Raw genomic sequence first — 13,472 nt, 5'->3', positions numbered from 1 at the left:
GACCGAACGTGGTTTTTTTTTCTATTTATCGTGATTTATATGCAAATATTTCGAAAAAAGAGAAAAGCTACAACCTTCAATCATTTTTAGTTGTATTCTACATGAAATTCCGCACATTTTCACATAGAAAACTTTATGTAACAGCTAATTTTAAATGGTGCAAACATTTCGACAATCGCACAAAAAAATTTTTGATTTTTTCGGAAGAGTTACCGCGCGAACGTAAGGAAAATTTTTTTTCATAAATTCACCATAAATCGAAATATTGTGCTAGAGACTTCCAAGTCGTTGCAAAATGAAGGTAAATGATTGAATATTACTAGAATATAAGAGTTTTAGCTTACAATTGCGTTTTTCGACCATTTCGGTAGAGTCAAAGTTGACCGAAAGTTGAAATTTTTGCACTTAACGTTATTTATATGAAAATATTTCGAAACTGATAAAAGCTACAACCATGGGTTGTTTTTTGTTGTATTGTGCATGAAATTGCGCACATTTCCATATATAAAACTATGTAACGGCAAATTTAAAAGGGTGCAAACATTAGGACAATCGCACGAAAAAATTTATCGAAAGTTTTCGCACGAACGTAAGGAAAAAGTTTTATCATAAATTCACCATAAATCGAAATATTGTGCTAGAGACGTCCAATTTGTTGCAAAATGAAGGCAAATGATTGAATATTACTATAATATAAGAATTTTAGCTTACAATTGCGTTTCTCGACCATTTCGGTAGAGTCAAAGTTGACCGAAGGTTGAAATTTTTGCTCTTATCGTTATTTATATGAAAATATTTGAAAACTGATAAAAGCTACAATCATGAGTATTTTTTTGTTGTATTTTACATGAAATTGCGCACATTTTCATATATAATACTTCATGAAAAGGATAATTTAAAATGGTGCAAAAATTATGTCAAAGTGACGAAATAATTTTTGAGATGTGTTACTGATACTTTTTAGTGCAATAAGAAAGAAATTCGCGCTTGCGCGATTGCGTAGCGATTGTAAACAAAACAACGCCTTGATCCGTGAACTCCCAGCATCCCCCAAGGCGCGTGATTCAAAAGTTTTTGGCTGGTAGGCCTATAAGTATTTTTCCGCGAATTTTTAAAAAAACTTTTTTGAGCCGACGTATGATACGTCCAATCGGCATACGGGAGACATTTTGACTAGACGTTTAATACGTCCAATCGGCGTAAGAGAGTTATATATATATATATAGGGTAAATATATATATATTATATATATATATTATATCGAGGGATATATATTATATATTATATATATATATATAATATATATATATATATATATATTATATAATTTAATTATATATAATATTATAAATTATATATATATGTATATATATATATATATATATATATATATATATATATATATATATATATATATATATATATATATATATTATATATATATATATATATATATATATATATCTATATATATATAATATATATATATATATATATACATATATATATATATATATTCTCCAAATTCTTGTTTAAAGTTCTTTGGTAAAAGATAAAATCACATACATTTCTATTTTCACGGAAAAAATTTGTTATTTTCCTCTTTTGAACTGCATAAAATGTCAAAAGTATGCTTAGTATTTATTGAAACGCGTTAAGGCATTTAATAGAATATATTAAAATTACATCCTATTGAACCATATACATTATTTTACTCCCAATACATAATGAAGTTCCATTAAAACATAGGAATACTCTGTTGTCCTTCAAATTTAATATTGCATTTTCAGGAATAGCTTCAGTACCTTTCAGTGGCTCTGCTAGTGATGGAAGGATGCGAGGTCCAAAGTTTGTATCTGTATATCGGTAGTAAGATAACTTCATGGATGGTTTTATACAACGTTCTTGGCGTCTCAAACGGGCAAAAATGGAGGCTGGTGTATCGTTATCAAATATAGGAAGCTCACAACTGAAGATACCATTATACGGCTGAGGATTAACTAAAGTCACAACAATGTTGGGTGCAGTTGTAAAAGTTAGGAAAGGTTCAGCAGGAACAACTTCCTCTTGAGTGCGCTCACTTTCACATTCCTCTGTCCAGCGAATTTCAATTCCTTCCAAGTCCAAAGTACCACGGAGGAAGTCCAAGTTCTCTTCCAAAATTTTGCGTTCATCAAAATCCACAGTGTTCGACAGAGCTTTTTCTCCTTGGATGTTCATCCTTTCCCTTACTGCTTGAGCAAAAGGCATAACTTTCTTCATGTACTTCTTCAAATCTGTAATACTTCCCAGAGTTTTAGAAATAACTTTGTTATCAGGTAAGCAATTATTATTTGATTTGTAGAGTCCATGCATAGTTTCTAAAATGGTACTCTGCCATTTTGGGAAAGTCTTTGCTACCCAAATGGTTCCATGCGAAGGAGCCTGAGGTACAACAGCACTCTCCCGCTTTCCTTTACCTGGAGTCATGTGAGACTTCAAACGTAAACGGAACCTGTGAGATGCATCTGCAAGATATTCTGAAGCCTTAACAAGTGACAGGTTAGGTTCGTCAGCTGTTGGCCAACTAGAATGTAAAATAGATTTTGTGTTTCCAAGGATATTTCTCCAAACATAATCACAAATATGAGGGCACACTGGAGAAAGAATAAGAACTTGAGTTGTTAGATAACGATAAACAAGGTCCCAATGCATGCCTGTCTGAACCTGAGCTCGCTCACGGTATTGATGGAAAAGGTTACTATATTCAAAGAACCCAGTACGAAGTGCTTCCTTGAACATCATTGCTTTGAAATTTTCATCAGTTTCTCGAATCTTCAAATTCATCTCTGATATAAACATCTCATCATTTACAGTAGAGTCACTTCCTGTGCGCATGGAGTCCTTCTCTGCAAGCAGCTCTTTTGCCAATTCAACAAAGGTCCATAACCTGAGTACTCCCGAGTCAGCAACTTGTGTTTCAAAATTGGCATCCTCTACAGAGTCACCGGAGTTAGCCAAGGCAAGACGCATACCATCAGCACCATAACAATCTAATGCATCAGTAAGAGTAAGGAAATTTCCTGTTGACTTGGACATCTTTTCTGAATTAAGTAACAAATGTCCATTTGCACGAACTCCTTTTGGCCATTTATCTGGCTGTGTAGGCCACATGGCTGCATGATTATAAATGAAGTATGTCAAGTGATTGGGAACAAGATCCTTTCCTGATACCCTCAAATCAACAGGATACCAGTAACAAAATTCTTGACGCATCTTTTCTACGGTTTTCTTAGGAATGGTAGTCTTGGGCATTGCGTTCGTCTGACAAAATACAAAATCCCAAACATCTAGTGTCATCTGCTCTGGTTTAACATTGTAAGTTTTATTTGTTGTTCCATAAACATCAGAATGAAGTATGTGTGCAACAGTATAATAAGACATGTAAATGGTAGAATCTGACAGAGATTCTATCAACCATTGTTCATCCCAGGGAAGGCGAGTCCCTAGACCATATGTCCTTGAACAAGCATGGCCTTTCAACCAGTCCAGAGTAGCCTCAAAGTTTCTTCGCACTTCATCATGGAATACTTCCATGGCATCTAGATTTTTCTGGGCTTCAGCCCTCCATGTTGGCTCACCATAATCAAGATACCACTGATCACAAAGAGCCACAACACATTCATCACCTGAGCGCGAAATTATCTGTTTCTCAGGCTCCTGGTAAATCATTGCTTCATTTCTTTTAACCAACATATCCTGTATACCTTTCTTAACATCTTGTACTTTCTTTCCTTTAAATTCTCCAACAAGTAACATACCTTCATAAAACCCTCGAAGGTAAACCTTTTCTTTGGCTTCAACTAACTTGTCTCTATCATTCTGAGATTTGATACCCATTGCTTGACAAATAGTGGGTGCACTCAGAGCCCCATATTCAGGAACATCAATAATAGGAATAGGTTCCACATTAACCATTTCCTCAGTAATTCCATACTTCTCACGAAGAGCTGGTTTATTCTTTAAATCCATGAGAGCTGCAAAATCATCTGGAGCATCAGAAGGTACAGATGTTACAACACCTGTTCCTTTTTCTTCCTTTACAGTTAACATTGGAAGAGTGTAGATAGTCTTGTAACTGGTGAGTGGAGCTCGTAGTTTTGTTCCCATCAGATCATGTCCTTTAAGTTCCAAAATGGGCTTGACTTCATTTTCAAACTTCAGCATACCTTGGTAAGCCATATTTTTAGCAGCCCTGCGAGTACATATAACTACCTCACCAGCCTTTGTCTCAACAGCAACATAAGTTAAATCAGGTCCAAGCCAGCAATTGGTTTGTCCATACATTGTCTCTGGCCTTAATGTAGCTGCTATTAGAAATACAGGCTTGGGAGCTAATCCAGCCAGTTTCCCTTTCAGTTCTTGAACTTTCATCTTGATAAGAGTGTATTCCTGGGGACCCACACCTTCACCTGTTGAACGATCATGGTCCATACAAGGTTGGCCATCTTTGGGAGAATAAATAGTGTACCTGCAAACATAAGATAAGGGTTAGTCATAGGTATACTCCTTAAAAGTTTCCAAAATTAAACTAAGCAAGACTTACTGCAATTTATTAATATCACAATTTTTAACAATTTTAAAAGTAAATTGTACTTTTCCTAACTATACAAACTGAAGTCCTTTACATTAGGAATTACTCTCAGCTAAGGCTGGAAAACGACCATTGAACTTACAAACGTCGCGGTTAACTACCGTCTGGCAGTCAGGAGTCCCGTCCCAGCCAGACATAGCATTCCAATTTGCTTTAGGCCCAGCTATCAGATTCAGGGCACCTATGTAAATGACCTCAGGTTTGTATAGGTAGGAAAAATACAATTTCCTTTTAAAAATTGTGATTTGCTCCTACACAAAATACAAACCCTCAGTCCTTTACATTAGGAAGACACACTGGTTGGAGGGAGGAATCTGATAGTCTCTATAAACTGACTGGCGCTTGTCATATCTAAGTTCCCTTCCTGGTCGATGAGCCAAGAAGGAAATCAAGCCTTTGACTATTTGATTGGAGAATAGGAACCGTGGGATCAAAAGTCAAACTTCCAAGCCAATTCATATGAGAGAGATAAACATAACTACATATGAAAAGGCAAAAAGAACCTTTAATGTTGGAAACACTAAGGCAAATACAAGCCTTGAGTTTGTCATATGTCAAAAACCTTCTCCCTATTGCTAGGGAAAGCACAGTACATACGTTTCTATAATCTAATCAAGGAGCAAAGAATGGGCGCTCGAAGGATAACGGCTGCCAGTTCCAGCATGTTACAGCGTGTCCACACACTGCCCAAAAGGAGAAAGAAAGATGAAAGGAGAAGGAGAGCCAGTCACTCTCTCATTCATATTCGCATTCATACTGTACATCAAAGGCGAGATGCAACCTTGATTGTTAAAGGAGCTGGATAAGCTACACAACTTGTTGAGCAGCGACCATGGGTCCTATGGAAAAAGTGTCCAAGGACTTGTTGGATATATCACGAAGGTATAAAGAAGTAAATGTGGTCTGTCATGACCACCACCACCCCCCCCCCCCCCCCCCCCCCACCACCACCACCACCTTCCCTTTCAGCATCTTAGGAACAAACAGGTTCCTGCAGAATGCGAGTGAAGGACCAATGCCTCTGACTTCATGAGCTCTTGGACAAAAGTAAACGGTGTCGTCCCTTCCTTCAGCAGAGTTCAATTTGCTTATTGTCCCACGAAGCCAGAAAGAAAGTGTTCTTGGACACTTCTTCCTTGGGCACTCCCATACTAATGAAAAATTGTCAACACTCAGGCCCGGTAAGTCATCCAGAAAAGGACTTGAACCTAGTGTCAGGGACCGATGGGTTCCAAGTCTTAACTACAGTCTGGGAGACAATTAAGCATAACCGATCCCCATCGCCTCGAGTGTTTAAAATCAATGGAAAGACTGTGAAATCTCCAACTTTTCACTGACACCAGGGTAAGCATCGGCACAAGCAGAAAAACAGTCTTGAGGGTCAGATCCTTGTCTGACAACTCTCGTAAAGGTTCGTATGACTCATGAATCAGGCTCCTCAAGACAATAGACGCATCAAACTCAGGAGCCCTGAGATCCCTGGGTGGGCAAGGGCAAGACCTTTAGAAGCTTCTCATGAGCACTGATATTTCCAAAGAGGAGGAAACAGAAGTATGCGACCTGCTGAATAGTAGCATTGACTGGAGAGAGACCCCATCTACAACACTAACCACATTAGATAGCCCATTTCCCTGGTACGTATAATGCTGAAGAGGACTGTCCAAGAATCCTGCTCTCTCTACTGCTGTTCCGCGAGAAAAGCCTCTCGCTCACAAGAGATGGTGGATAATCTCCAGTCGTGAAGACACAGGGACTGCACTGCCATATGGTACTGGTCTATGTGGGGTTGACATTGAAGGTGGTGCCAGGGAGGGATGTCTCTTGGTCCCTTGGAGAGAGGAGCTAGCAGATCAGGATACCAAACAGCCTCAGCTTCCTGTTATGCTGGGTGACAAACAGATCTACAACTGGTCACCCCCATAGGTTGAACAACCTTTCCGCCATGTCTGTGTGAAGGGACCGTTCTATCTCTATCACCTGATTCTGGTGACTAAGCTTGTCAGCTACTATATTCCTCTTGCCTGGAATGTATCTGGCTGACAGCTCCACCGAGTCACAACCCACTCATACACCTGCACTGCTAACTGGTGAAGCGGGAGGAATAAGAGATCCCCTGCTTTTTTATATATGCCACCACCGTGGTGTTGTAGCTCATTAACACCACAGAGGATCATCACTCGATCCTGGAATTCTTGGAGGGCTAAGAAGGCAGCCTTGAGTTCCAGGATATTGATGTGAAGGTGCTTGTTGTGATGGTTCTACATATCTGAGGTCAGCAAATTCCTCCAGCTGTGTGCCCCAAACCCTCAGTCGATGCGTCTGAGAACAGAAGCTGTCCGGAGGGGGAGTATGTAACTCTACTCCTATTAAAAGGTTCCTGTCATCCAGCCTAAATCCTCTCTCACCTCCTCAGACAAGGGTATGGGAAGGGATTGAGTCCAAAGCCTAGGACCAAAACTCCTTCAGTCGCCACTGGAGAGACCAAAGGTGAGGCTGCCCATGAGGGACCAGCTTCTCCAAGGACAACAGGTGACCAATCATGACTTGCCATTGCCAAATAGGCTGGTCTTAACAAGACAGGAGCATCTGTGCTGCCTTACTGAACCTGCTGATATGAGGGTCCGACAGGAAAACCTAAAGCTGCTACTGTATATATCAGCATGCCCAAGTACTTTGTCCTTTGCTTGGGGTTGAGATCGGACTTCTCAAAATTTATCACAATCCCTGGATTGTGGAAAAAATCCAGAAAGCAATCTCTGTCCTGTACCAACTGCAAGTGAGAGCTCGCCAGGACAAGCCAATCATTAGTTACCTCAATAGACAAATCCCTTGCGAAAAGGCCAAGCTGAAACCAGGGTGAACACCTGAGGAGCAGTCAAGAGCCCGAACCAAAGTGCCCTGAACCGGTACACCGTCTCCCCGAAGACTGAGCTAAGGTACTTGTGGGAGGACGGATGGATTGGTACTTGGAAATACACATCCTTCAAGTCCACCATAAGCATGAAGTCTCTCTCCCTGACAAAGGCAAACAAGAAGCGTGCCGTTTCCATCATGAATCGAGTCAGGCAAAAAGGTTCAAGGGAGAGAGATCTATTACCAGTCTCCAGCCTCCCAAAGTCTTCTTTACAAGAAAGACCTGGCTGTAAAAACCTGTTGACTGATCTCTTATGACTTCCACACTGCCATTGCTCGCACAGCATGGATTGCACTTCTTGCCTCGGTGCTAGATCCTTGGTTGAACCAGGGATATGTGTTTGAAGACGGACAGAAACATTGGTGAGGGGGTGGCCGAGACTAGAAGAGAAGTAGATATCCCTCCCAAAGGACATCCACTACCCAGGTCTCGACTCCATATTGCTGCCGTGCTGCCCAATGGCTTGATAGACACCCCCTACCAGTGGCAACAGCTGGGGTGGAATGCAGCCCCAAGCGGTTCCCCTTCTTTCCTTTGATCCCACTCTCAGAAGGGAAGGGGAGCTGGAAGGAGTGTGGGTTTGCATTTCCTCTACACAAACAACCTTAATATACACAGTACACAAAAGCAGAAAGATCCCACCAGGGAAAGAAGAAACAGCTGAACAGCAGAGGTGTGCAGCAACACATCTTCACTAGACATCAACCAAAAGCAACCTGTAATGTTGATGTCCAGTCGGAACAGGATTCCTAGTTACCGGGACAGTAGTTGACTGCCTAACTACAGCTACCTTGTTCGAAAGTTCAACAGCCATTTTCCAGCCTTAGCTGAAGTAATTCCTAAAGTAAAGGACCTACATTGTAGGAACATTTATACTAATTTTTGTTTCACAAATACACAAACCTCTTTTGTGTAGACATGCTTCAGTTTGAAATGAATTACCTTTACTGCAAACCTCCACCAAGACTATTGGCAATTAGATATCCAAAATTACTCTTTTCATTCAAGTTTTCTTCCATAAATAGCACAAAGTTGCAATTTTCCTTAAATATATGTCAGTGACAGAAAACTGCAACAATAATAATAAATACAGTATCTTAAGACAACCACAACACACTGTTCCTTTCAAGGCATTACAAAGAGACAGAAAAAATAGTGAGCCTCCATTCATTAGGTCTCGCACAAAACCAAACCAAGCCCATTGCTTCCATACACCTCTCAAGCATAAATTCTTGATTAGGTAGATAACAGTATGCAGCCACTTAGTAACTGCACTTGACTAGTGTGTGTTCAAAAATAACCTATAGTGGGAATGATTACAACAATTAGGGGAATGAGGGGTATATTACTCTTTCCAGAATGTGTTCTTCAAAACTAGGGAGTGTCTTACATGACAGTCCCACCTTATATGCTGACAAATATGGTATCCAGAAAATAGAACATTTTAGTTCATATATGTTTCTTTCATACTTTTTAAATATTCCCAATATCATTCACTCTGCAATACAGTACTTTTTTCAAGCATTACCTCTGTTTGGTCCAAATTTCTAGTTAAAACAATTTCAAGTACTAATAATCTCACCTCTTCCCAAACTTTATCTTTCCCCTTTCTTTCAGCCGAATAAACTGCCACCTCACAAATGAATCATAGTATGGGTTGCGATCTGTAGTGATGAAGGACCTCCTCCAGTCCACATGGAGCCCCACACGTTTGAGATCAGCAATACAGTGAGGGGGAAAATATTTTAGCCAATGATCTTCATCAGTGAACTGCTTTATTTCATCATCCCCAAGACCAAGACTTCTCATAATCTGCCACTGATATTTCATACCTCCTGATTTGGCCACAGCTTTGCTCTGTAATCAGTAAAAAAAAAAAGAAAAAGCGTGAAGATTTTTAAAAACACAAATCAATCTGTGTTAACAAATGGTTAGGTGATTAAATTACAACATACAATCTTCTTTAAATTAACTATTAAATTTTTCACAATTTACTGTAGTATTTCTCTATAAGCCTACAGCAGTCAAAAATTTCCTTTTTGTATATATTTAATGCTAACTTTCCTAATACTTCCTTCTTTTGAGTCCCGAGTGACAGGTATAATTACAAAGTAATGTGTTGTGTTCTAATACAGATTTCATTTTCTGCTTTTCAACTCAGGTATAGTTAACCTCTTCATTACCGAAAGTTTGTTTGGAGGTAGGTGGGTACCACCATTGAAGTCTACTATACCGCACCGGGTGCATAAAGGTGGTACACATAGTACCACCAAAACTCCTCTTTTCAGATAGGGACTTCCAATCATTCTGTAATTTCGGTTTTGAAGAGTTGGAGCAAAATAAACAGTATGACACGATGCCAGAACGTATTGAATTTGAACCCCAAAAAATAGTATTATTACTGCTTATAGTAGTGTGTAGGTGACAGATGAACTGCGTCTCAACAAAAAATCACAAAACCAGACAAGCGTAAACATGTAATAACTTCTACCCAAGTAAAAACCAGTTGTATCATCATTTACTGTATTTATTTATTTATTCACTTATTACATTTTACAAATAAAAGATATGAACACCAGATAAATGAAGGTAGAAATAAAGCCTTATAGTAACTTTATATATAAAAAACCAAACCAGAGAAAAAGCAAAAAAGCGATTTTTTCTGAGGACAAGAAACTTGAAAAATTAGTTTAGATACCCCTAATGCCCCTAAAGTTGTTTTCTGTGATGAAACTAATCTTAGAAAACGTAGAAAATGACATCGCCCAATTTTTGAAAGATATACTATAAAATTTGCGATTTCCATATTTATTGGCGGGGCTTTCGCTTTAGTTTTTGCTCTTTTTTTTTGTTATTACGTGCTTATTTACTGTTCTATTTTGATATACTTTATGTGCATGTTCCAGGTGCAATATACCAACATTCTGTAAGACCGAATTTCTATTCAAGACCGTAGTTTTCTCATCGACCACCAGTGTCCCTTGTACAAGGGACACTGAGTTTCACATTTTTTTTCATAAAATCATTTATTTTCCCTGTAGGATGATAAAACTAACAGAGAATATGCGTTATTATAGTGCTAATAATACCTGATAATTTCATTAGCCTGTCTTGATTAGTGTATTTTTGGCAAATATTTTTACGATGGGCACCCCTCCAAACTCGAGTCACTACCGAGAGATTCAGTTCGGCAGCGAACACAATGTTTACATTCTGCTCACCCACCCGGTAAAGAAGGGGTTAATCATTTTCAACTTGTGTGGCATGGTCTTAGCAGGCCAAACACAGAACAAGAATTTGAAAAAAACTGGCAAATTTTGGTACAATTCTTTAAATTTTTAAGCTTCTCTGTCTCACTTAACTTTGTATGCTTCACCGTTTCACTGACAAGATTACAACTGAACGGATACTTAAGATTTTGTAGTGAAACAATTCTCTAAATTTGTATGCTTCAATTTCTCACTGAAAAAGATTGAAACTGAATGGATACTCAAGTGATAAGTCATTATTTGATATTTCATAACTTTGGGATTTTATTTACTCACCCTAAATCAAATTTGAGTTAATAACAATAAGGAAAAATATAATTTATGTAAAACAATGAAAATGCATGAAAAAATTACATACACTGCCTTGTTAAAAGCATAATATTCTTAATATTATGAGTATGTTAAAGGAGAGTGATGGTATGTTTGATCAATTTGCCTTTAAACCAAATGCAAATCAGTAAAACAAATTCAATAAAATATGATTGGCAAAATTACCGCTTGGTAAAAAATGTGTCATGAAAACCTGATTTTTACTCAAAAAGAAACCAACTGGAAATTGCAGTGCTACGAAACATTAAATGTAGACCCCAGAGAGAAAAGGAAACTAAATTAAAATGACATAAAACAAAAATTATTTATACTACTTATCAAGTAATTATATTGTCTAAAGTTTTACTCACCTGCAAAATAAATTTTGAAATTTGCAGTAATGCTAGTTTGTGTAGGTTAATGGGGCTCACCCACTTTTAGGATGAGGAAGGGACAAAGCAGCTGAGAGCTGTCACTTGTTTTTTGCCCTTACATCCATATGAGGGGAGGAGGAGGGCTTTGATTCATAATTACTTGGTATTTATAAATTATTTTTACTATAAAAATGTCATTTTTATGTATGTAACTTATCAAGTAATTACGTTGCTGAATCATACATTGCACTAGAGGTAGGAAAAAATGCACTCTTTCTATTCCCAAACATTACTGATGATAATGAGTTAAGAGAAAATGAAATTGCTAGCAATGATATACGTAATGTTTGTTGTTCCTTACCAGATAAAGAGCTGTTGCAGGTAGATACTGCCTCTGGTTGGCATTCATCTTAACCATGTAGGGTGTGGCTTAGTAGCCCTGACGCACCTCTACATTAGTGGAAGCCTCTAGCCAGGGATAAGACCATTGGCTACCAAGCATACATATACAGTACATACTCAATAAGACATTAGACTGTTTAGCATCAAATGGCCTAATATCTTGTTAAATTTTGAAGGAACAGAAATGTTGAGAAGAAATTTTGTCGGTGCATTAGGCTTCTTACATTGCATAGAGAAAGGGGTCCAAGCCCTACAAAAACACCACAGTAAATCTATTATATATTTGGCAATGTGTGTTTGTATATATATGATTGGTATGGGCGCCCGGGCCGCCGGTCTGACAGGACTGAGGTTCTGAACCAAGATGGGCTTCCACCCCAGGAAGGTCGAGACCTACATTCAGGAGCCCGTAAACCCCCCTTAGAGCCCGCGCTCCCAAAATTTCTACTTCCCCCTCCAAAGGGTGAGAAGGGATTCCCTGAAACAGAGCTGGTTCTGCCCGTGAAACGGAGCTGGCTATGCCCATAGACTTAAAGTTACTTTACAAATTTCTGTATACATATGACTTATCATTTGGAAAAGAATACTATAGGGTAAACATCAATAACATCAAAGAGGGTGGTTTTAGAAGGGGGTTGACAGAGAGAAAATGAGAGGGAGAGAAAGAGAGAGTAAACTGGGTGTTAGGGAGAAGAAAGTGGAAAACAGACAGACAGATGGACAGAGTTGGTATTACTGAGAAGAAAGAGGGTAAGAGACTGATTGTTGGAGAGAGAGAGAGAGAGAGAGAGAGAGAGAGAGAGAGAGAGAGAGAGAGAGAGAGAGCTGTGGGGGTGTTAGGTAGGAGAAAGATGGAAAAAGTGAGAGGGGGAGAGAGACAGACAGACAGACGGAGAAGAGAGGTTGTTTGGAGACAAAGCGACAGAGTTGGTATCAGTGAGAAGAAAGAGTGAAATAGACAGTGATGGTTGGAGACAGAAAGAGTCAGAGAAAGAAGCTTTCTCTTTTCTTTCTCAGTTTCAAGCGCCTTCACTTCCCAGTCAGGTTGGCTTTTGCCATGACTATAAATACAGCCCAGAGACAGTCACACAGAGTGGCTGGCATCAACTTGGAGCAACCTTGCTTTTCTCACAGGCAGCTTTATGTGGCGTGCTCAAGAGTGGACTCTCCAGAACGTCTGTTTATTTTGTCACCGGAGGGCAAAACAAAGAACATAGTCAACCAAAAGGCTCTCCGGTGAATTGGAATCTCTCTGCCAACACCAAGAATTTTTCTTTCCATACATGTTTAAGATACTTTATTTTGATATTCATTTTCAAGGAGGTTTGTTTTGTCAGATTTGCATTCCTCACAATTAAAGTTGTGGTACTGTATTCAATTGTGGCTTGATTTATCCATTTTCTTTTCATAAATTATGCTCTGGGTTACACGGACCAATCTAGTTGGGACCCAGCCATAGGGCGGGTAACCAGCTAGTTTTATAATAAAGCTAAATTGACCAATAAACAATGAAATACAACAATTTGAACCATTCAATACCTAACCTAACCATTACTGTGCCTGTAAATAAA

The 13,472-nt window shown here is 38.7% G+C and overlaps 1 protein-coding gene across 1 annotated transcript in view; it reads right to left on the bottom strand.

Moving 5' to 3' along the window:
* Positions 1–1,658: 1,658 nt before the first annotated feature.
* LOC135219237 (leucine--tRNA ligase, cytoplasmic-like) overlaps positions 1,659–13,472 on the bottom strand; it is a 29,610-nt gene continuing 17,796 nt past the window's right edge. The window contains exons 5-6 of the mRNA XM_064255829.1: positions 9,130–9,404; positions 1,659–4,510 (exon numbers count right to left, since the gene is read on the bottom strand). Of these exons, the coding sequence (XP_064111899.1) occupies positions 1,690–4,510; positions 9,130–9,404 (3,096 nt within the window). The 3' untranslated portion in view covers positions 1,659–1,689. The remainder of the gene's footprint in view (positions 4,511–9,129; positions 9,405–13,472) is intronic.

Source organism: Macrobrachium nipponense, chromosome 1 (assembly GCF_015104395.2).
Source record: "Macrobrachium nipponense isolate FS-2020 chromosome 1, ASM1510439v2, whole genome shotgun sequence".
Lineage (NCBI taxonomy): Eukaryota > Metazoa > Arthropoda > Malacostraca > Decapoda > Palaemonidae > Macrobrachium > Macrobrachium nipponense.
The sequence above is the reverse complement of the archived record's forward strand: the minus strand, read 5'-3'. Positions and strand labels throughout refer to the sequence as shown.